At 38.6% G+C, this 26,148-nt stretch overlaps 1 protein-coding gene across 9 annotated transcripts in view; it reads right to left on the bottom strand.

Annotated features, from left to right (window-relative positions):
* robo1 (roundabout guidance receptor 1) overlaps positions 1–26,148 on the bottom strand; it is a 665,579-nt gene that overhangs the window by 48,669 nt on the left and 590,762 nt on the right. For 6 of the 9 annotated variants that reach the window (XM_012956257.3, XM_012956256.3, XM_012956259.3 and 3 more), the window contains 8 exons: positions 22,941–23,061; positions 21,914–22,052; positions 21,469–21,596; positions 18,511–18,519; positions 11,998–12,122; positions 5,245–5,416; positions 2,107–2,312; positions 335–416 (listed from right to left, as the gene is read on the bottom strand). In XM_012956257.3, the coding sequence (XP_012811711.2) occupies positions 335–416; positions 2,107–2,312; positions 5,245–5,416; positions 11,998–12,122; positions 18,511–18,519; positions 21,469–21,596; positions 21,914–22,052; positions 22,941–23,061 (982 nt within the window). 9 annotated transcript variants of the gene reach the window in all.

The following is a 26,148-nucleotide window of genomic DNA, read 5'->3' as shown; positions in this document are numbered from 1 at the left end:
CTTACTCAGGTGTGCTTAGTATATAGAGTACATAGTGGTTATGTATATCTCTGTACAGGCCATGAACAAGTCTAGAGAGCTCCTCCTAATAATACAAAGGCTTTGGGTCAAGCTTATAAAGATTATGGCCAGAAAGCCTAAGAACAGTGAAGATCTTGGGCAATTTTAAAAATGAAAAAAGGGTTTATTGGCCCTTTAACGTCAAATATTCCATATTCATCACTATGGAGACCAAAATATGTTTCAGTTGCTTATTGTGAGCTACAGCATGTGTGTTGGCACCTCTCAGAGCTTCATGGTCTTATTTTTATTGGACAAGATGCTGATCCATTACCTTGGACTTCTATGTACGCGCTCCAGTTTGCTTCCCCGCTAGTAGTGGAGGCAGTGCAGGTGTACCGACCGGTATCACTCAGCTGAAAAGAAAAGTCTCAGGTTAGTGTTTGGGGAGTATTGGGCACTTATCAACATGAAAAAAGTAATTCCATGGCTATCTAACAGTAAGCACTTTGGCATAGCAGGGGCACCATTCTATTTCCTAAGCGTCAATTTGTTTCATGACAAGTGCCACATTGCATTATGTGTACAGTTGAATAATTACCTATACCTGCCTAATTACACAATAACAAATACAATTACTTGGTTTAAATCAGGGGGACAGGCATTGCAATACAGGGCCAGCTTCTATGAATGTATCAGCTTGGAGTCGGGCTGAGCAGTGCCTCATCCGGTGCTGTGTATTGTGCCTGAGTTTATTCGAGATGTCGTTCAAATGAGTGTAACAATATAATATGTGGGTGTTAGGACGGCAATATACACACTGACACAGCAATTTCAATAGCTTAGAACCGCTGCTTGGCACTGAAAACGTAATTACATGTTATGGATGGGAAGCTGAAAGTAATTGAGGATTAAATTCAAAAGAGAAGGGGGAAAAGCATTTTGCAGAGAAAAAAGGAGAGAAGTGAATATATGAAAGTATTAAAGAAGACAGAATTGGTGCAAACTGGACACTAACTGGCTTGGGGCAATAGCACATGGATACTGCCACGTGGCATGACTAGTGTCTGTACTTGCCCTTTCAAGCAATCGTCAAGGCACCCCTTCCCCGTCACTGTCCTAATCATTTCACCAATTGCACTGATTCCATCTGAATAATTTCACTTTTCTTTAGCAAAGCATGGCTGCCCAGAGACTATTTACTGAACTGTTTGTTCCACCAGGTCACATAAGCAACAGTCTAATAACAACACAGTCTGGCAGTAGGAAAATCCCTATGACAACAAGAAACTCATCCCTGGATAAAAGTTTAATTTCTTGCCCAATGTACAGGGCACTTTGTCCGCTGAGGGAAAAAGGAACATCCATGGAGGCTACTCTGATCACTATGCCCCTGCAGGCCATCTATTATATTAGTAAACAAAAATAGAGATGGACCTAGCGTGGGGTCACATTATAGAGAATTATATGGGTGGAGAAAGCGATTCTTGCAGGGCTGCTGTACCACTGGACAAGTACAAGAGTGAAGAAACTTATGGAAAACTTGTAAGGTGTGCCTAAGGGGTAATATGGTCCCCAGCTTGGATATTTAAACCTGCAGCCAGATGGAAGTACCACTAGATCTAACCCCACGTAGAAGTTACCAGATGCAACATTGGCTCCAAGTCTAGTAACAAACTAGTCAGTAGCATTTCTGAAAGAAGAAAGCATCTAATTGGTTGCTATGGGATACTAGATCTAGAGCTGACTTCTTTCCTGTTATTTTTGGAGCATGTTTTTGGGAACTTTTCTGGGATAAAAGTTACGATAAAGAGAAAAAAAATAAATTAAATTTAGAACAAATGCATTAGATAAATGTAAGAAAGCTATAAGGCAGTACAATTAATTGTTCCATGACAGTATCTTTGCCTGTGAATGTCACATCACGCAGGTATGAGCAAGCGGAAACGCTGACCTTTCACTTTATCCCTACGTCTCGTTTCTGTAAGTTAATTAAATTAGTGCAAGGGCCTCAGGCAGCTTTCCCATTGATTAACTTTATATCATTTAGAGCAAGTTGCCAGAGACAAGAGGAAGGCGTGATGTGAGTGACATATGAAGCATTACCTTGGCGTAACGGATCTGCAGAGCTCCTGAGTCCTGCTGTTTAATGCGAGAGTCTTGGGTCGGTATCAGGATCCCGTCCTTTCTCCAGTGGATTGTGGGAACAGGAATGCCGCTGGCGATACAGTTCATTATTAAGGTGCCATCAACAGCTACTGTCTGATTCACGGGTCCCTGACGAATGACTGGAGGAGGACGGTCGGCCACCACTGCCAAGGAAACCAGAGGAAATAGATTTCTACAACTGGAAGCAATTTTCTAATCAATCAAGCAACAGTAGTTGCTCGGGGCTTTGAAACAAACTAAAGATAATTAAGCAAGTAATTAAACTAGAAATCATACATTATTCAGGGAAAAATTACAGAATAGACCTGACACAGAATACTGAAACTGTATCTCTTGTTTAAAAGAAGATGATGAACGGAATTTTCTTTTTACCAAGGCAAAGACTAAGGGTTTTATTTTTTATATTGTAACTTGAGTTTTCAGTTCACTTCCAGTGACATAATGGCTCAAGGTGTTGAGTGGCATAATATTCCGTTTCACTCTGTCTATGCGCAAAAAAAAAATGGCACAAGTGAAAATAATCGGCAAACCATCCATTCCTCTGCTGTTTTCTACCACTTTTATGGAAAAACAGATGTTTGGATGCCAATGGATTTCTCATGTTCACGTGTACTGTGCACGGATGATTGATTTTAACATTTAATATTAGGTTTGCGTCTTTGTTTCTCAAAGAGTTTTCATTTGTATCTAGGGATGGGAGAGGTTGGAACCTTCTAGATGCTCTGGCAGGTTATGACGGAAGTTGGAATTGAATAACTTAAGCTGAAGAGGGGGACGACTTGCACCCATGTTGGCTAATAAATATATATGACGTGTACATATCAGCCCAGATATAAATGTATGCTTCATGTTTCAAAAAAAAAACAAATAGGCAATGGCCAACTAAATGGTATCTACAGTCAGTTCTTCCAGTTCTGTGAATTATTCAATAGCCTATTGTATGTATGTATGTATAACTTTATTTATAAAGCGCTACTTATGTACGCAGCGCTGTACAGTAAAATACATTAATATAAACAGGGGTATTAAAATAGATAAATACAAAGTATTACAATAAGCACAAATAAATACAAGATACAGTTGCAAAGACACAAGAGGATGGAGGTCCCTGCCCCGTAGAACTTACAATCTATTGTGAATGACACAACTGTGGTAGTACAAGGTGCAAACTGCTTCAGGTCTAGTAACCCATAGCACCAAGTTGTTTGCTTTTAAAGGGAAGACCAGTAAATTCTGCCTCCTGATTGGCTGATGTGGTTTACCAGAACTGAAGCAACGATGCAGCAGTTATTGCATGTACAAGCTGGATATTTGTAGTCAATAGAGGCAGAGGTGATCATCTGGTTTCAGTTGGCCATAAATGTTCCATAAGTTCCAAGGTTTAGTATGATTATTGTAGGTGTATGTTAGGTGGACAGTCCCAACTGATATCTCTGTACCACATATCAGTCATTTAATGCTTGGACATGAGAGACATTTCATCTGCTGTTGCACCATGTTGGCCAGTGCATTCAGAAGGAAGTGAAGATGAGCTGCACCTCCTTTTCATAAATGCTGTTCCGATCAGCCAAAACAGAACAATAGATAGGGCATAGCATGTTTGGTCATTCTTATGTTATGCATCTGTTCAGTCTGTAGGAAGACCAGTGAGACACTGGGGAACTTTGGCCAGTGTATGGTCACCTTTCCCTATTATGTATACTCCATATAAATGTGGATGTATTGACTTACCCAAGATTACCCCTAGCTGATGATGCCTTTTTAGGTTTTTCCTTCCACTTGTCCAGGGTTCTTAGACTTGATGTGATTACTACCATATATTGGGTTGGAGTAGAGTGATGAAGACTGATAGTCATAAAGGGGGTCCTTTATGACTATCAGTCTTCATCACTCTACTCCAGCCCAATATATGGTATTAATCACATCAAGTCCAAGAACCCTGGACAAGTCCTGGACAAGAGGGCCTACTCTGCATTTCTATATAGAAATAAAGAATAATGGTATCTGAATTGCTCCATCAACTTAGGAACCACCTTGGGTCTGGAGGCACGTGCTTTCAATAAACTTTGCTTTTTTCTTTTTCTTAAATGTTTCTTTCTTTCTGGTAGTTACCTGTAAATGTTTAAGGAGAAATGAAAGCGGACACAAAGGGGCTGATTTACTAACCCACGAATCCGACCCGAATTGGAAAAGTTCCGACTTGAAAACGAATATTTTGCGACTTTTTCGTATGTTTTGCGATTTTTTCGGATTCTGTACGAATTTTTCGGATCCAATACGATTTTTGCGTAAAAACGCGAGTTTTTCGTATCCATTGCGAAAGTTGCGTAAAAAGTTGCGCATTTTGCGTAGCGTTAAAACTTACGCGAAAAGTTGCGCATTTTTCGTAGCGTTAAAACTTAACGCTTAACATACGAAAAAATCGCAAAGTACCGATCATTACGAAAAAAACGCAATCGGACTCCATTCGACCCGTTCGTGGGTAAGTAAATCAGCCCCAAAGTCTGTGCAATAACACTGCCACACACCATCAGTGCTGGAGGAAAACCATGATCCATCGCAACTCAATCTGCTTATTATATATGGCAGAGCCGGCTGTTGCAGTGCCGACAGATGCAAAAGCCGCTTAACATGAACCCTACAACCAGATGTACCTTGTGATACCTCCTAACAACATGAAAGTGCCGCCTACAATGCAGGTAAGTGCATGTTTCAATAAGCAATAATGTGTTCATGTTTAAGACTGCAAACATATTAAGTATGCTTTGCAAGTACATTTAATAAATCACATTATTTAAACATCCTCCGAGTCAACAGTACGAAAGTTACACATAGAAGGAATGTGCACGCAGGGCTTTGTTGAATTACTAGAGGGCAATGTGGTTTTATTCCTGGCACCCAACTCACAATTAGACAAACCCCCAACACCACAAATTAAAAAGCGCTGTACACACTGAATGCTGTCAAAAAGGAAAAAAAAAAGGCATGGAATGGCTTTTGTCTAGAAGGAACGATTCCAAAGATAATGGATATCTGTTTCCTTGTGGAATTTGTTTAAACATATTTGCACTTTACCATCGGTAACTTCTAAGAAGGCTTTTGTTGTAATGCTCCCGGCAACGTTGAGAGTCTGGCAGATGTAGTAGCCCACGTCTGACTTCTGAACGGTGGTTATAGTCAGGTCACCAGTCTGGGACACGGAGAAGCGGCTCGACGATTGTGGAGGTTGGTAGGAAAAGAGAAGGTTCTGAAACACAGAAAAGAATGCATGAAGAAATTATAATGACAAACCATAACATATAGGCATGCAGAGAGGGTTGTAAAACAATAGATAAACACTGCTAGTTGGGCTTATTTATAAACACAAGTAGGAGAATGTCTGCAAAGCTGGGTACAGTAGAACCCCCATTTTATGTTTTTCGGGGGACCAGAAAAAAATAGAGTAAAATCCAGGAAAATCCCTCCTCTAATCGTGTCTAGGTAGGTATGAGATAAGCATGCTCGGGGGGGGGGGCTGGAATGGCAGCTCCGGTGGTCCCCACACACCCCAGTCCGACCCTGAGAACCAATGGCCAATACACCCTTTCATCCTGACCTTATAAAGTGGAAGAAACTAGGGTTGATGCAACATAGGTAAGCAGCAATGGACCCTACTTAGCATGACTTGGTGGCACAAGGTGATACAGGTATAGGACCCGTTATCCAGAATGCTCGGTACCAAGGGTATTCCAGATAAGGGTTCTTTCCGTAATTTGGATATCCATACCTTAAAGAAGAAGGAAAGGCTAAGTCACTTGGGGGTGCCAAAATGTTAGGCACCCCCAAGTGACTTAGATCGCTTACCTTGTACCCCGGGCTGGTGCCCCTGTATGGAGAAAACAGCACCAGCCCGGGGTAGCAGCGATCGCTTCCTCCTTCCTCTCTCGCTGTGCGCGCATGCGCAGTAGAGTGAAAAGCCGAACTTTAACAGAGAAGCCAGCTTTTTCTTTCAACTGCGCATGCGCCGGACTCGGAGTCTAGGGGAAAGGAAGGCGGAAGGAGGAAGCGCATCGCCCCAGGTGCCCCGGGCTGGTGCGGTTTTCTCCTAATAGGGGCACCAGCCCGGGGTACGAGGTAAGCGATGCAAGTCACTTGGGGGTGCTTAACATTTTAGCACCCCCAAGTGACTTAGCCTTTCCTTCCCCTTTAAGTCTACTAAAAAATCAATAAACCATTAATTAAACCCAATAGGATTGTTTTGCACCCAATAAGGGGTAATTATATCTTAGTTGGGATCAATTACATGTACTGTTTTATTATTACAGAGAAAAGGGAATCATTTAACCATTAAATAAACCCAATAGGACTGTTCTGCCCCCAATAAGGGGTAATTATATCTTAGTTGGGATCAAGTACAGGTACTGTTTTATTATTACAGAGAAAAGGGAATCATTTAACCATTAAATAAACCCAATAGGGTTGTTCTGTCCCCAATAAGGGGTAATTATACCTTAGTTGGGATCAAGTACAGGTACTGTTTTATTATTACAGAGAAAAGGGAATCATTTAACCATGAAATAAACCCAATAGGGCTGTTCTGCCCCCAATAAGGGGTAATTATATCTTAGTTGGGATCAAGTACAGGTACTGTTTTATTATTACAGAGAAAAGGGAATCATTTAACCATTAAATAAAACCAATAGGGTTGTTCTGTCCCCAATAAGGGGTAATTATATCTTAGTTGGGATCAAGTACAGGTACTGTTTTATTATTACAGAGAAAAGGGAACCATTTAACCATTAAATAAACCCAATAGGGCTGTTCTGCCCCAATAAGGGGTAATTATATCTTAGTTGGGATCAAGTACAGGTACTGTTTTATTATTACAGAGAAAAGGGAATCATTTAACCATTAAATAAACCCAATAGGGCTGTTCTGCCCCCAATAAGGGGTAATTATATCTTAGTTGGGATCAAGTACAGGTACTGTTTTATTATTACAGAGAAAGGGAACATTTAACCATTAATAAACCCAATAGGGCTGTTCTGCCCCAATAAGGGGTAATTATATCTTAGTTGGGATCAAGTACAGGTACTGTTTTATTATTACAGAGAAAAGGAATAATTTAACCATTAAATAAACCCAATAGGACTGTTCTGCCCCAATAAGGGGTAATTATATCTTAGTTGGGATCAAGTACAGGTACTGTTTTATTATTACAGAGAAAAGGAATAATTTAACCATTAAATAAACCCAATAGGGCTGTTTTGCCCCCAATAAGGGGTAATTATATCTTAGTTGGGATCAAGTACAGGTACTGTTTTATTATTACAGAGAAAAGGGAATCATTTAACCATTAATAAACCCAATAGGGCTGTTCTGGCCCCCAATAAGGGGTAATTATATCTTAGTTGGGATCAAGTACAGGTACTGTTTTATTATTACAGAGAAAAGGGAATCATTTAACCATTAAATAAACCCAATAGGGCTGTTCTGTCCCCAATAAGGAGTAATTATATCTTAGTTGGGATCAAGTACAAGGTACTGTTTTATTATTACAGAGAAAAGGGAATCATTTAACCATGAAATAAACCCAATAGGGCTGTTCTGCCCCCAATAAGGGGTAATTATATCTTAGTTGGGATCAAGTACAGGTACTGTTTTATTATTACAGAGAAAAGGGAATCATTTAACCATTAAATAAACCCAATAGGGCTGTTCTGCCCCCAATAAGGGGTAATTATATCTTAGTTGGGATCAAGTACAGGTACTGTTTTATTATTACAGAGAAAAGGGAATCATTTAACCATGAAATAAACCCAATAGGGCTGTTCTGCCCCCAATAAGGGGTAATTATCTCTTAGTTGGGATCAAGTACAGGTACTGTTTTATTATTACAGAGAAAAGGGAATCATTTAACCATTAAATAAACCCAATAGGGCTGTTCTGCCCCCAATAAGGGGTAATTATATCTTAGTTGGGATCAAGTACAGGTACTGTTTTATTATTACAGAGAAAAGGGAATCATTTAACCATTAAATAAACCCAATAGGGCTGTTCTGCCCCCAATAAGGGGTAATTATATCTTAGTTGGGATCAAGTACAAGGTACTGTTTTATTATTACAGAGAAAAGGGAATCATTTAACCATGAAATAAACCCAATAGGGCTGTTCTGCCCCCAATAAGGGGTAATTATATCTTAGTTGGGATCAAGTACAGGTACTGTTTTATTATTACAGAGAAAAGGGAATCATTTAACCATTAAATAAACCCAATAGGGCTGTTCTGTCCCCAATAAGGAGTAATTATATCTTAGTTGGGATCAAGTACAAGGTACTGTTTTATTATTACAGAGAAAAGGGAATCATTTAACCATGAAATAAACCCAATAGGGCTGTTCTGCCCCCAATAAGGGGTAATTATATCTTAGTTGGGATCAAGTACAGGTACTGTTTTATTATTACAGAGAAAGGGAATCATTTAACCATTAAATAAACCCAATAGGGCTGTTCTGCCCCCAATAAGGGGTAATTATATCTTAGTTGGGATCAAGTACAGGTACTGTTTTATTATTACAGAGAAAAGGGAATCATTTAACCATGAAATAAACCCAATAGGGCTGTTCTGCCCCCAATAAGGGGTAATTATATCTTAGTTGGGATCAAGTACAGGTACTGTTTTATTATTACAGAGAAAAGGGAATCATTTAACCATTAAATAAACCCAATAGGACTGTTCTGCCCCCAATAAGGGGTAATTATATCTTAGTTGGGATCAAGTTCAGGTACTGTTTTATTATTACAGAGAAAAGGGAATCAGCTTTAAAATTCTGAATTATTTGATAAAAATGGAGTCTATGGGAGACAGGCTTTCCGTAATTCGGAGCTTTTTGGATAATGGGTTTCTGGATAAGGGATCCCATACCTGTACATCTAAAATGACCATATGTCTAGATAAATTTTTCCCTATCTGTTCTTAATGGCTGTTGACTACAGGTAAAAATATAGGGAGACCATACACACACTGCAGAAATAGTGTCTGTAATCATTAGCCAGGATCTCAGCACTGGGAGGAGACAAGGCTAATAGCTGCACCCCCATGCAGCCCTGACTAAGGATTTCAATGTGCCTCTTGGTCTCCTGAAACTACGGCTCCACTGATGAAGTTTCACACAGCTGTTTGGACTTGGCTATAATTTCTATATTTTACTTACTATTAGACTGACAAATATAACATGTCAGCACCATTTTTCATATATATAAGTTTACTTGCAAACACTAGTTAATTTATGTAAATTGTATATTATGTTTTGCATATGTGATTAATTGGAATCTGCCGGTTAAATACCATATTTCGCTCAGGAAGGTAGCTAGCTCTTCCCGGCACTCTCGGGTGCTATGGTAGTTGCTTGATTAATGGGTGACCTTTTGCTGATGTAATCAAAAATAACACAAGTAGAAAAACAATAATATATTATACAATTAGTACATTTATAGATCGGAGGGCTGTTAATGATCTATGCGGCACCTATAAAGGCGAAACAGCAAACGAAAAAATAAAGATGTGGGAAAAAAAAATTTCCAAGAATTTGCACATTGCAACTACCAGAACGGGATTGCAAATATTCAAAGTGTGCAAAAATATAAAAGAAAAATTATGTTTTCAGGGAAGCAATTTTGTCTATAATTGCACCTTCAACAGTTAAGGAGAAACATTTGATTCATATCTTTCTAAACAGATATTTAAAGCGGAACTCCGGCTTCCAAACCAAAACTTGTTAAAGAGCCCCACACAACACGGAAAACCCCTAATATGTATGCATGTATATCTTTATTTATAAAGCGCTACCTATCACTGTAATCAGTTCATTCAAAAAGTATGAATAAATACCATTTTATAAGCTGAAATCCAGCTGCAAACCAGTCCTTCTCTTTCTGCATTATTTAAAATCGTGGCAGGGGAGGAGGGACTAAAACATTGATGTTTCAAATTGTAACAACTTCTCCACAGCTTACAGACAGCATGCAGGAACTACATAACCCATAATGCATTGCCCTGTGATGTTCCTTTCCTTATTGACATCACGTGGGCAGGGAATTGTGGGATTGGGAGGATGCAGGCTGAAGCCAGGCTGAGGACAGTCGACTACTGTTACATTTTATTTGAGTCTCAAAGTAGCCAGCCAGATCAGCAGGAGAACAGGGGGAGGGGGTTAGCAAACTGTTCCAAACCCAATTATTACAGTAAATATAATGACAAGGCTGCATATTTTTTAACTGATGTAACTGTATATCACAAAGTTGCTTGAAATCATGTTTACTTTGTTAAGTCGTGTTTGGGTGGAGTTCCCCTTTAAATGAATGCCCAATTTTGCACTTGTTTTTGGTATAAAATTAAATAAACTATTTTAATACTGCTTGACATACAGGTTGATGTTCAGAAACTCGCATTCCATAGGTGCTGGTGAAGCCCCCATAGCTATTCCACACCAGGTTAAAATCCTATATTTCTGTCTCCATGCAGAAATGACTGGGGTATATATAGGGTATAAATAAAAACTATACAATTTCCTACAGGTAATAAACTTGTTATTTCTCACTGACACTGAGCAAGATTGGTCCTTCTGGGAGTCACAAAAAGAGTCAGTTCTGTGCCATGTCATAGGTGTCACAAGCCAGCCATATACAAGCCAATATTGAATGGCCGAGTCAGCTTGGAGCTTAGACAGATATTGATCCGGCTGGCTGGGAAATCTCTGCAAGTCAACAAAGTCTACTGATGGAATTGCACAGTGCCCCTATGAATATGCAGGAGGCCTAAGGCTTGTGTGTGCTTTCATCTAACCCCCAATATAGTGTATTTTGACTGTATTTGTTGAATGCCTGTGCTGCCTGGAGTAAAGGCAAAGTCTTGTTATTCATTATTATTTCATGCATAATAAACTAATAAACATAATAAACTTTAATTGAGCTGCAGAACTTGTCGTCCTTATGTGAAACAATGGAAAACTAATGCAAATATACGAAGCTTTTTCTGCAGTTAGAGTTTAGGAGCCATTGGGACTATTTTTCAAAGTTGTGTTTGAAAAACCCCATAGGTGAATAATTCTTTTACTGTTGTTTTATTTCCTCTAGCTTCTAGGAAAGAAGGCACTTTCTGCCACTGCTGCTAATTGAGCGTATCAGTAAAATGGGGCTCACTGACCAAAAGTAATTAGTAAAAAAAAAGCAGCAGGAACCTCGTTTACACGTGGCGTTTTTACGCTGCGTATTTTCTAATTCTCTCGGCGGCTGAAAAACACACAATATCATCATCCATAGAAATAACTTGAAAAGACTCGAAGGAAACCACACAATGCGTAAAAACGCTAGAAAACGCCTTACCACGGATTTTTCAAGCGTTTGCCGAAATACGCCGTTATTTGCACAGCAAGCTATTCCTATGTATACACAAAGGCAGCTGCCAGACCTAGCGGAAATACGCGGCGTTTTTTACTATTTCGCACTATTAGCACCATGGAAACGGGATTTGCTACGTCATCAGTACTAGGCTGAAAAACACCATAGTCAGGGGCTGTGTGGCTTGTGCTGCGTTTTTAGGCTGAGAAAATACGCAGCGTAAAAACGCCATGTGTGGCATCAGCCTTAGTTTAAGTTCTCTGCCTGTACAGAGCAATACTGCAAAATGTTGCCAGCACAGGTATTCATTGTACTAAGCAGAATTCAGCAGGGAATTTTTGAGGTATATTGGCCCATCAAGCTCGCCTAGAACTCCATTTTAAATGACTTACAAGTAAATGGAAAATCCTCGAGAAATTGCAGGGTACACAGCCAGTATAAATAAATTACCTGGCTTCCCTCCTTTTGCCAAAAAATGGCTGGCTGGGGGTTTCCGGTGGCTTCACACTGAAATGTGACTGTGCGTCCCAGAGCAACAACTTGGTCACGAGGTTTGACAACAAAATTCGGAGGCTCTAGAGGGAAAAATAGAAAAAAAGAAGAAACAGATTTCAGTTTCCACATTTGCGGTTTTATCAGTAAAAGCTTTCAGGATGCCAGTGGTCTCAGATTTACACAAGGGGCCCCTTCTATCTGGGAAAGCTTCTGAAGCAGAATATATCCCTAAAGTCTCTCCATCTACAAAACACGTTCCTGCGCTTGAGGTCCGGTGTGACTACTGAACTGCTTCATTTTTTTAAACCACCATCTATTTTTATTGCCTAGCACTGCAACTCCATTTAGTAGTCCATTAGTGTACTTATTTATTTACACAAAAGTGGACTTTTCCAAACCGAAGGTGAAGATTATGAATGGAGGAACAAATCTGAAACATCTGCTCACACTGTCAGTGCAAACACTACCAGCTTGGTTCCCTTCGTGTGATTTATACAATTTGTATGGTTACTTCATCTAATGGTAAACAGGATGTGCAAAAAAGCATATGTGAGTGGGATTACAAGGGGAGCTGTTAACGCAGAATAGTCTGCACCTGGAGCAGAAATACACGGAGGTTCAATAAGTATCCAACTGTGCAGAAGGAATAGCTTTTTCTTCTCTTAAAAGGATCCTGCTATTTTGTTACCCTTAAATGTCAGCTTATATATTGTGTATAGCGTGCTGTGTGCCTACATGAAATGTTCCCAGCCATTACCATAATGTTCCCAGCCATTGTGCACCGATACACAACCTGGAGCTGCCATTGTACAGGTATGGGATCCCTTATCCGGAAACCCGTTATCCAGAAAGCCTGTCTCCCATAGACTCCATTTTAATCAGATAATTCAGAATTTTTAAACTGATTTCCTTTTTCTCTGTAATAATATAACAGTGCCTTGTACTTGATCCCAACTAAGATATAATTACCCCTTATTGGGGGCAGAACAGCCCTATTGGGTTTATTTAATGGTTAAATGATTCCCTTTTCTCTGTAATAATAAAACAGTACCTGTACTTGATCCCAACTAAGATATAATTACCCCTTATTGGGGGCAGAACAGCCCTATTGGGTTTATTTAATGGTTAAATGATTCCCTTTTCTCTGTAATAATAAAACAGTACCTGTACTTGATCCCAACTAAGATATAATTACCCCTTATTGGGGGCAGAACAGCCCTATTGGGTTTATTTCATGGTTAAATGATTCCCTTTTCTCTGTAATAATAAAACAGTACCTGTACTTGATCCCAACTAAGATATAAATAATCCTTATTGGATGCAAAACAATCCTATTGGGTTTAATTAATGTTTTATAGATTTTTTGGTAGACTTAAGGTACAGAGATCCAAATTATGGAAAGACCCCTTATCTGAAATACCCTTGGTCCCAAGCATTCTGGATAACGGGTCCTATAACTGTATTACACTCAAAATCCATGCCCAATAAATGCAATGCCACTACAGGTATCGGACCCCTTATACGGAAACCCATTATCCAGAAAGTTCCAAATTACGGAAAGGCCACCTCCCATAGACTCCATTTTAATCAAATAATTCATTTTAATAATGATTTCCTTTTTCTCTGTAATAATAAAACAGTACCTTGTACTTGATTCCAACCAAGATATAATTAATCCTTTTTGAAGCCAAAACAATCCTACTGGGCTAAATTATTGTTTATATCATTTTTTAGCAGACTTAAGGTAGGAGATCCGAATTACGGAAAGACCCCTCATCCGGAAAACCCCAGGTCCCGAGCATTCTGAATAACGGGTCCCATACCTGTATCTGTTTATTGGAACTGTTATTGGAACTGAGACCTACAACAATTACCTTAATGTAAGCAGTATGATATACACCACCATGCTTTAAAGGGGAGGTTCTTCTTCTGACTCTTTCCAGCTTTTAAATAGGGGTCACCTATTTAAGTAAGAACTTAACTCTATGGAAATACAGTAGAACCCCAATTTTACATTCTGTGGGGTACCACATCAAAACATCTTAAAATCTGGGAATAAATTACATTACTTTGTCTGTCCGAGAAAACAAATCTGTGGACATAAAATCAGGGGTTCCACTGTATTGCCCAAAAGACACGTTGGGGTATATTTATCATGCTGTGTAAAAAGTGGAGTGAAGCATTACCGGTGATGTTGCCCATAGCAACCAATCAGCAATTAGATTTCAACAGTTAGAAAACCAAAGCAAGGCACCTGACTGGCTGCTATGAGCAACATCACCGGTGATGTTTTACTCCACTTTTTACTAGGGATGCACCAAATCCACTTTTTTGGATTCAGTCGAACCCCCCAACCCTTTGTAAAGGATTCGGGTGAATAATGAACCGAATCCTAATTAGCGCAGCGTGCTGTGAAAAAATTGCAACTTCTGTGTTTACGTGACAAAAAGTCACATGATAGGATTTGGTTTAGCCAGAGGATGAACCCGATCCTGCTGAAAAAGGGTGAATCTTGGCCGAACTGAATTCTGGATTCGGTGCATCTCTACTTTTTACACAGCACGATAAATATACCCTTTAGACATAGGACTAAGAAATCATCAAATCGGAATATTATTCTCTTAGATTTAGCCAATCCTTACAGGTAATATATGTATGTTCACTAAATAGGGCTTGGTTTAAAAAAGTGATCAGATTTTTGTTCAATTAATGGGAAAATATACCTGCCCCCCATTTTTTGAAATAAGCTCTTTTAATTGGACATATGTACTTAAGATCATTTAATTATTTTTTTTTTACACAGACAGACCTGATTCCACAAATTAAAAAGAAACATGATACTTGGAAGAACTATTATTCCAGTCCCCCTTGTGAGCCTAATGAGGGTTGGGAAATGGTTCCTACTGGTTACATGGCTTCCTTTTAATCTGGGGAATCAGGTATGTCTGCGGAAAAAAAGTATATACAGTATGCATGTATATATATATTTCTATGTAAAAAGTTGTTGTTTTACATAACCCCTACTGAATGAGGTGATGAGCCGAGCGGGTATATTTTCAGTTTAATAAGAGGAACTGATTGAGACATCAGAGCAGTACAATAAAGTAGACAATAACACATAGAAAATGGTTCTCCTGAATCCTATGGGAATAAGTGAAAAATGTTCACACTCCAGGTGCACTTCTTTGGAAAGAAATAAAAACTAGACTCTGGAATGAAAACATCAGACAAAACCCATTTCTAACACAAACTCTTTTAATGGGGTTTACGTTGGGCCTAAATACCTGCTGTCCATGTAAGGGAGCATAAATGGATAATAACCGCCTGTTTTGTGCTTTTTCCAGCCCTTTTTGAAGGAATGTTCTTAGTCTAAATATTTAGTGTGCTTCCTTCCCCTGTGGTCCCTACTTTATGTTGGAAGGACAAAGGTGCTGCATTCACACTGGTGGGAGGAATGGGCTCTGCTCTTCTTCAGAGCTGCACGTTAGAAAGGTTTAGGGCTAACAGTAAAATTACAAATTGGTCTGGTAATGAGAACAAGCCTTGGATAATCACTGGAGACAAATAAATGAGCAATAATGAAACATAGCCTACACAATTTATAACGAACTTCAAGGATTATTATGTTTTAACTCGATACACTTTGGGGCACGGAAAGGGGTTCTAAATTTTTAAGAAATAGATTTTATTTGAAATCTCTGTCCTGTAGCATAATAATGCTTATAAAGCCTGCATTCAGCATGGCTAGATACATGGCTTCATAGAAATAAGTGTTGTCGACAGCCATGCAGGATGCAGATTTTATTTATGATCAGTTTTAAAAGCTGATGCAATCATGGTTGCAATCATGGATGGCTACTAACAAACTAAAATGAGAAGTAGCTGGTTTGGAGATCACTGATAGAAGGGTTTTGTGTATGGTAACAAGGGTCTTGTACCACCTGGCAGCCCATATACAGATACTAAATCTACTCCCCCCACCCACATTTCAAAAAGAATAATAAAAGAAAAGCATCACATAAAATTAGATTCAGTAGTAAAAAGGTTGGAGCAATGGTGTCAGTAGGGAAACGGAAAATGAAATAACAGGAGCCAACAACACTGTATGTACACTGGGAAATCAGGAACGGAAAAAGTTATGCCATGGAGTCAGCCAGAAGCATCCAGTCAGAGCTTTACTCTACAGATGATTTGACACTACATAGAGTGTGCACTCATGTGAATCTGCTCTGTTGCCCACAGATTCTTCTTCATTGTACTACATTTTTTTAATCTAAATTTTCCTCGGGGAATATTATGATCTATCCATGTCCACATGTACCTGCATGTATCTATGTATGTGCAACCCAACAGAAAAATAGGGTGTACAGCAATAAAAAGAAGTGCCGAATCCCCTTTTGCAGCTGTGACACATTCATTTAGCATTAACATTCTAGAAGTTAGGTGGGTGGAAAGGCAGTGCCCGATAATTTGCATCCACATTGGTAAATTGTGCACAAGTTATTCACTGGGCACTTGCAATGATGCTGGAATTATGCATTTGCAAATTGTGCATTGCAGGTAAAAATGGGGATTTGCATCCAAATTCTGTACTTTCCAGTGAAAAAAAAGTGTTATTAAGATACATATATCAATTTCTTAGATACAATCTGTATTCAGATGTTTGTGTATGCAATTATGTTATTGCAGACCCATTGGCTCTAGAGGGTCCAGGCATTAAGAGGTCCTAGTCATGTCCTGACTAAAAAGAAGAATGGCTTTAAAGGAAATATAACACCTTTTATAAGTGACCATAAGACTTGGATTTCCTTCTAAGTGCCCTATTTGTGGTACCAGGTCCTAGGAATACACGTTCCTGGTTGGTGCTTGAGCATAGTAAACTGTATGATCCCAGGGATTGGTCCTAAGAACTTAAAATGGAAATTTTCTATTTAGGATTTTCTTATGACACACATTACTAGATAAGTATATTTTTTTAGAAAACTGGTTTACTTATATGAAGTCATGCTTTACATATGGGCTGTTTTATGCTGTATATTTTACATACCTGCAATGTTTGTGGGCATAGTTTCCCTTTAATCAATTAAAAAATTAATCCTGTAGGTGTTTAAGATAGCTTTCATATTAAGGCATCCCATAATGGAGCAGATATATTGCTTGGATCCTGTATGGGATATTCCAGAAGTGCTGAGGAGGAAAATGACTGTGTGTATGAAGCTTGCTATATACCCCAGTCACAAATGGGATATGATCACTTATGATTTCCACTTGCTTAATGTTCCCCTTGAAGCTAAATATGGATGCAGAGCTGCACTGGGAATAGGAAGTGCTGGCGAGTGAACAAAGCACATGTTTCCACTAACCAATTTATAGATCATAAACCTGCCGACCTGAGTGCTATCCTGGAAACTGAAACTAGCGGTGCCCTGACCCAGAGCTCCTCCAGGATATGAAATTATTACGTTTGTAGCCGTAAGGAAAATAGAACCTATTTGCAGTATATGCTGCTTTTAAGTTTTTCCATTTAAATAGTTAATTCCATGGTTTTGCTGGAGTCTATGGGTGGTCTCTAACTGGCTGCACTAATAAGGAATTGGTCAAGAGCAGTTAAACATGTGATTGGTTGACCTGGGTTATAAGAACAGTGAAAAGTTTGACCCTGTTTCCATGTTTTGCATGACCTTGGGCCTGAGCATATAATAATAATAATAATAATAATAATAATAATAATAATAATAATAATAATAATAATAATAATAATAATAATAATAAAGAGAAAGGTGTATATGACTTTGTATAAATGCACTTTCCTGCAAAATGATACCATTTTTGACTCACTTTCAGAATGGCTTTCAAACATGTTTGGATAAAGCACAAACTGAACATTAGTAAGTTTAGTGAAAGGTGTTACCAGGGCTGGCATTTAGGAGAGGGGAATACATGATAGGAGTTGTGGGAAAGCTACTAGCTCACCTAATAGCTAAGTATGGTTATTACTTACTATATTGTAAATTTTAACCAATTATAAGAGGTAGTGTTGTACTTTTACCTTCTGTGAGCCAACCAAGCCATAGCCATGGTTCAGCCCCAAGGGTTCCTTGAGTCCTTAAGACCAAAGGAAAAAGCCCTTCTTCCCCTAGCCTAAAACCAGCCCTGGGTGCTAGAAGAGCAATACAAAGATAGAATTTATTCCTATAATTCCCATTTATGTTAATGATATTTGCAGAAGTGAGTTAGAGAGAAGCGGGACACTTTGCACCAGAACAATATTCATGATTACCGTTACCTTCGTGCCACAAATTCACCGCCATTAGGGAGACTCACCACTCGCTCTTTCTCGTCAGTGTCAAATAAGATATGGAAATTGATTGGATGATGAGCAATGGAGGGTACGGATAATAAGGATGGGACAGCATCCATCTAGGGTAACGTGATGAATATACAGTGACGGATAAAAATTCAACTTACCAGACACAACTAAAAAACAAAGGAAGGAAAAAAAAAAGAAACAAAAAAAAATAAAAATGTGTAACGCAAAATGAAAACAAATAAATAATAACTCTAAAAAATAAAACTAAGCAAACATAAATATAAAAAGAACATATTGATCCCTATGGCTCCTAGTAAAAGGGCTTCATATCAAATAAAACACAACCGCCCCCCGCCCTGACAAAAGCATTATTCGGCACTCGCAGGACTTTTACAAGGGTGGAATTGTGTGTATAATGTCATGCCATACAATTCATTTGAGTTACATCTCATAAAACACAACACAACAGATATTCTGCTGTCACAGAACGAGCGATAAACACAAATTAAAATTGATTTTCTCAAGGTCAAAAGAACCCAATAATATGTTTATTTCTATATCAGGGTTTAACAGCTGGGCATGACATCAACGCAGCAGATCATAGGGAGAGAGTGTCGTGTATACAGGGTGCAAAAGCAGCTTTGTTAACATGGAAGAAGAGTCATGGGATCAACTTTAGTTTATTTTAAGCCAGTTCTTGCCCAGAGCTCTTTTGGATCAAGGGATCTTAAATGGGTGCCACTATGACCCCAGCCTTTTATGCTGTTTATGTAAGTATACTTTATATTTCAGCTCTTTTATTTTAAAAAGAGTTAAAATTATGAAAGAATTGGCTACTGGGTGTCACAGAGCTTGCCTCCGCTCAGAATTTATTACAACAGCATCTATCTTTGGCCTGTGTGTCTACAGATACATCCAATAAAGCAGCATATCACGTGTGGAAAAGCAAATAACAAAAGATAGAATGGTCCAACACATAAACTCTTCTTTTTATTTTACTATAGGGGGAAAGAGCATAGAGCATTTTACTCTATCACAACCTTTTACAGGTATGGGATCCATTATCCAGAAACCTATTTTCCAGAAAGTCCCAAATTACAGAGGTCATCTCCAATAGACTCAATAATTTCCTTTTTCTCTGTAATAGTAAAAAAGTAGCTTGTACTTGATGGTAACTAAGATATAATGAATGCTTATTGGAGGCAAAACAATCCTATTAGGTTTATTTAATGTTTAAATTATTATTTTGTAGACTTAAGGTATGGAGATCCCTTATCAGGTCCCATATCTGTACTATGAATTTTATATACCAATAGCTGTTGGGCCATGGAAAGGTCTCTGGTCCCAGTCAATGACATAGCAAATCAGGTTCATTATAACAGACTCTCAGGCTAAAACCCTGAGCAAGGTAATAATAATAATTAGGATGAGGAAAGGCGGGAATATAAACCTACACTCATGACACTTAAGTTAAATTACAGAAAAAGTGAAAGGTTATGGATTTAGCAATACAAATGGCAGGATTTTAACCAAGATAAAGGTTAGCAATAATCTGTGAAGGCCGCACGCAGGCGGTTAAGGTCCCTTCACAGGGCTCCTATCAGGTGAAATCAATACAGAGGGTAAACACTGGTTAAATGATGAAAGGCTGAATGCTAAACCTCAAAGATATATCAGGCTTCACCTTGTTTGCAGAGGGACTTCAGATTACAGTCAGAAGTACAGAACAAAGAACCAAATATATCGATTGCTTCCTTCCTCCGAAATACATCAAGGGATTAATGGGCATATTTTCTCAGTGTTGTTTTACAAGAACCTCTACTGATACCCATGAAATAAAAGGAAAGCAGACACCAATAGAAGGATTTTTGGCCAATTTAGGAACTTGTTAGTCCATACAGTCAGACTGTTTCTCTTTACTTTACCATATTACTCAAACCATTCCTGTTGAAAGGCTAGTCCATTTATCTATGCCTTATTTACAATTGAATACATCTAATGGCTGTAAAACCCTCAGCCCTGGAAGGTGCTGCCATTATCATTCTCTCACTATGTGGAATGGAGGCCTTAGCCTGTTCTGCACACGGGGCATATAAACCCTAAGAGGTGCCAAGTTTGCCCAGGTGAAGTAACCCACAGCAACCAATATGATGTTTGCTTTTAAACAGGTGACCAGTAAATGCTACCTTGCTTTTGGTGATTAGACTTGTAGCAATGTTTGCATCTTTTACTACATAACCCCCTTAATGTTTTACTTATATGTATTTTGAAGGAAAGGGCTCACCCACAAGCATCCTTGATCTCTAAAGACCTATTGCAATCTGTAGGCAGGGGGTAACTTTAGGAAATCAGACCGAGTAACTGCCGGGGGCACTGACTAACACCCCCCTGAGGCCAAGACCTTCTCCCAGAGGTGCATTTTGGGAGCACAAACATGTAGCCAAAGGATATTCAAAGCACTTGCCATTGCAGTTAATGGTGAGCAGGTATCCCCACTGCTCTTTTTCCAAGGGACCAACAAATCTTTTTTGTGGATATAAGTTTTATATACAATATATCAATACGTAGAAGAACTCATTGTTAAAGTAAGTTAATAATTCACAGCTTGCCAAGCAGACATTTGAATCCCTTTGCATAGTTCTGGCTCTGTGTACAATGAGCGAGTTGCTCTGGGAAAGTATTACTTTATCTGAGTGTTTACACAGAGCGCAGGTGTACAGCTACAGATAACAGCGTGATGGACAAATCCACTCAAAAGAAATATTTCTTGTTTCCCTTGTACATGTCGGCACATTATAAATACTTGTTCATAATAAAAAATGCTCAAAACCAACATTTATTATGTTAATATATGATAAGCATGGCCTGATAAATAATATTTATTACAAACAGGTTTTTATAACAGGAAGCAAATTGGAAATAAAAAGTCTCCCAGGATCTAAGAAGCCAGACAGCCAAAACAATCATTACTCAATAAAATATCAAAATGAAACCCAGCCTGGATAAGAAGGAAAACAGCCTCAGAAATAGTTTCCTTCATTTGCAAAACAATAGTTATCCTATCTGCTTGGATAGTTAATGCTTATTAGTCAAACCCGGGGAGCATAAGGCCATACCTTGAACTGTTAGGACGGCCGAAGCTTCCGCTTTTCCAACCATGTTCTCTGCAACACAAGTATAGGATCCCATGTCCCCTGCTGTGACCTTCCTTATCTTCAAGGTGTGGTCATCACGGATTTCATATCTTCAAGGAAAAATAATACGAATATAACATTCTTCATGTAACATTTCTGCATAGATGTGTTCATCACACCATTTTTCTTTTTTATAATAAATATATTATTTATTTCTACAAAATTGATTTTATAGAGCTACTAGGCCAGTTTTGGAACATGTTGTACTAATAATTCATTGTCACTTCTGCTACTGTTTCTTACCTACGTTGGCGGCCAAGTCATGTTTTTCTTGGGCAACATCAGACCAATGGAGGACTAGCTATGTTGCAGCTACCATTAGTGAACCACTCCTATAACACTGGATGCATCAGTTATTATCAAATACCTTGATTTAGGCAGATCCCCATCATCTTTCCTCCATCGAACAGTAGGGACAGGATCACCCCGGGCCTCACATTTGAATTCAACGCTATCATCTACGGTAACTGCCATATTACTGGGTCTCCTCACAAATGATGGCCTTTCTAAAATGCAAAGAGAATAATTATTTTAAAAATATGTCAATCCTCCAACAATCATTTATGTTACATGTAAACACATTCAGTTTTACGGTGAAAACAAATGGGGCTACTTAGTAGCAGCTACTAAACAGCAGAAAATACCCTGCCATAGACAATACTGAGAATTGCCTCTGCTAAAACACACGTAGAAACAATTATCAGTAAATTATCAGCATTGCCTATTTTTGTAGCCATGACAAGTAGCTGCTACTAGTAGCTCCATGTGTCTCCACCCTTAGAGTTCCTTTCAAATTATTCAGTATTCAAAAAGTCATTGTATATAACACTATTTGGCAAAATACTGGCACCTCTTCCTACATTTCACAGCAATAGGAAATATAAGTCACATCATTTACAATCCCACCGCAACCAATCAGCCGGAAGCATTTAGTGGTCATGTTTTAAAGCAAGAATCTGATTGATTGCTGGGGATTATTGGTACAAATCCTACATGCTTTATCACTTTATCTCTTACATGCATCAATATTTGTCATGTGTGATTATCTTTAGTCAGTACAATTAGAGTAAGGACAAGAATTCTAATTTAGACAGCCATATCCTTAGCAACAAAGCAAATAAGTGATTGGCACTATGACCTATGCTGTAGCCCACTGAATGCATTTAAGATAAGGACATAAAACTTGAGGTCCTCCAGTTGCTGAAGAATTCTAATTCCCAGCATGCTTAATCAGCGCTTGGGAGTTGGACTTAAAGCAAGAACTCAAAAAACCCACAAACTTGGCATGGATATTTTCTACCACCGGTCTACGCTCACATGGAAACGATTAACTTGCACATTCATGGTAGAGCAAGAGAACAAAAGGAGCATATTCATGCATGTCATTCAATTACCTAAAACAGTAAGTTCTGCTACTTCGCTTTCCCGTTCTCCCACCATATTGGTTCCAACACACACATATTTTCCAGCATCGCTTTTCCTGGTGTAGGTGATCATAAGTTTCCCTCCTCTTATCTGTAAATAGGAAACAAAAGTGTTGATAAACATGAGAAAATAAACCGTCCAGTCAGCTGGTTGCTCTGCTCTTCTAACAGGGACAATGAAGCCAGTATATACTGGATACACCCACCATTATGTATTAGGTTCTATCATGTATCCTATTGTAGCAGCTTTTTATTTTGTGTGCTCTGATCATTTCTTTATGCACAAAAAGAACAACTCTGTAGTCTTACGGGGGACATATTTTGTAAAAACAAATTGTACCAGTACAATATATTCTTTTAAATATAGAAGGGCTGTACTTAAAGTTGGGTTTCAGTCTGAAATTTTCCTCAAAACCCTACTCGTCCCTTCCATCTTTTCCACTTCTTGCTGCCTCCTTTCCCAGGCGCTGCAGGAGAGCCAGAAGCACTCAGCCCACTGCACAGTAGAATAGGAACCAATCAGAATCTAGTCTGACCTGATAGGGAACTAAACTTTGTCTTCGCTTGCGCGACTGCAGGGCTGTGATTGGCTATCCCCCTCCTACTGTGCTACTGGCGGGGAATGTTAGGACATTGTATAAAAATTTGCACATAGCCCCAATTGATATGTTGCAGCTCCTTGCTAGGCACATGTTGCCCTTTACTTTGAATATCCCCCACTCAAGAAAAGCACCTAGTAGTAATTTTTTATTCCTCCCCTAGGAGAATTATTAACCTTTTTAGCCAAAGGCGTGAGAACTTTTTTTTAATATGACTGTGAAACAACCATCAACATAATTCTCTCTTACAATTTGTATAAAATAAAGGCTAGAATTATTAGCATCAGATGTGGGCTGAAAATGGTACATCCCATATATTAAGGGAGCGCTGGAAAATCCTATTAATCCATTTGGAATAATTGATATGGGTAAGAGAAGAATACAAATACAACCGAGAGAACCCCCGAGGGGTAAAACATGTGAATTTCTGTTTTGCTGTGTGTTGTAAGGGCATCTTTACCCTTCATAATGGCAGTTGGGAGGTGCACGGAACAGCTGGGGGCTACAGGTAAGACATCTCTATATCACTGACCTATAGAACAGACTGGGACTACGCCGCTTAAGATATGGAGACAAACAATAGAAGATGTGAATTATTAATGAAAAGATAGCTAACGGCAAAGTTAGATCCCTAGATGGCTAATTGATGCATTGGGGCCAGCCAGTGTGCATATTTATTATATATTTAGTTTTTTTTCTTTTAATACATAAGACTTCACATGAACTTGAGCTCTGTTTTTCCTTGAAGACACATTATTTGCTTGGAAAGACTTCAAATCCATTCATGTTAGGCTCATTAAGAAACAACGCAATAATTCCATACACAGGCACTAAAGAAGATGGATGGCAAAACAAACGAGGGGAAAAAGATTAAGTGTTAAGGTAAAGAAAATGTATTCAGTTTCAGCAAACGGAATAGTTTCAGTCCGCTGGGATCCCCTGGGTTCAGCACAGAAGAAGCCTGATGTTTCGTATACATCAGAATCATGTTAAACCTGCACATGTTTCATTTATGGATAGAGGAATGACAAATGCTGTACGCTCTGTAGCAGATAATAATAAGGCTGAAACGCAATACCTGCAAATGTGAGCCGGTGAGTCTGGGGAGATGCTGCAGCCTTGCTAACATGTTGCCTCATCTTGTACACATGCACATTCAAAAAAACATCTACAAAAAACATGTAAAGGCATAATGCCAGCTGTTGTGTCTCTTATCAAATCATTTTTCTGTAATATAGATTTAGATTATAGAATCTTTGCTTAACTTGCCCCCTTAGCTTGCTGGCCCAAATCAGGCTGATCCAATCACTGGCCAACCAAGTTCTTCATCAAATCTGGCAGATTCAACTGAAAAGGCTTTAAAACATTATTTGAAAGTAATATCCATTTCATGTTTCACCTTCTATCAAGCAAACCATTTTTATTGCTCTATAAACAAGCAATTCTGCTTCAACAAAAAATGTCAACGCAGAACTCGATTCATTTTTGACAGTTGATAAATAAAAGCCCATGGTGTAAATGAAGCCAGCTCTATAAAAACACCACTATGTGCACTGTTAGGAGCCGTGTATCATAAAGGCCACGTTAGGCAATAAGCAAACCCCACTGGGCTGTTGTGTTAATTAACATTCTTTCTTGTTATAAGCGACAGCATTTCCAATAAATCCATGATATATTAGTTCATATTATCTGATTAAGCACACTTATACTGAACACAATATAAATTGTGAATTAGGTCACATATTCCAGCAATTTATATTATATATATACAGGTATGGGACCTGTTATCATCCAGAATATTTGGAACCCGGTGTTTTCTGGATAAAGGGTCTTTCCATAATTTGGATCTCCATACCATAAATCTACTAGAAAATAATATAAATATAAACATAAACCCATTAGGATTGTTTTGTTTCCAATCAGGATTTATTATATCTTAGTTAGGATCAAGTACAATGTACTATTCTGTGATTACAGAGAAAATTTTGAATTATTTAAGTGAAGTGGAAGATGGCCTTCCTATAATTCTGAGGTTTCTGGATAATGGGTTTCTGGATAATGGATCCTATACCTGGATACATAAGATATTAATACATATTAATTGATACATATTAATCACTCAGCTAAGAAATGTTTGGGAACAGAAACTAGCAGGGTTATTCAGATAAGTAGGATTGGGTGCACAATGGGTGTGCCTTATATCATATATCAAAAGTAAAATACCCAGGCACTGCACATGACTTAAAGGGAAACTAGATGCTAAACTTCCACAAGTTAAAGGGGAACTTCTACATTTGACATTTTGTTATATGGTTTGTAAAAAGTATTCATGGACATAAGTCAAGGCAGTGCCTTTACATCAGTCCTAAATAAGTAAAACAAGGGCATTATCCTTGGGGGGAGAAGGACCAAACCTGCATCTGGCATCATTTGGCCACTGGTTACTGCAGGTCTGCAGTAAAGAAGGTAATTAAAAACCCATTGTTTTCTTGGAATAGGTCATGCCAAATGTAGAGCCGAGCATATATGGGTTTTTTTATATATATATTCATATATATACAGGTATGATCACAGCTGTA

This window comes from Xenopus tropicalis, chromosome 2 (assembly GCF_000004195.4).
Source record: "Xenopus tropicalis strain Nigerian chromosome 2, UCB_Xtro_10.0, whole genome shotgun sequence".
Taxonomy (NCBI): Eukaryota; Metazoa; Chordata; class Amphibia; order Anura; family Pipidae; genus Xenopus; species Xenopus tropicalis.
The sequence above is the reverse complement of the archived record's forward strand: the minus strand, read 5'-3'. Positions and strand labels throughout refer to the sequence as shown.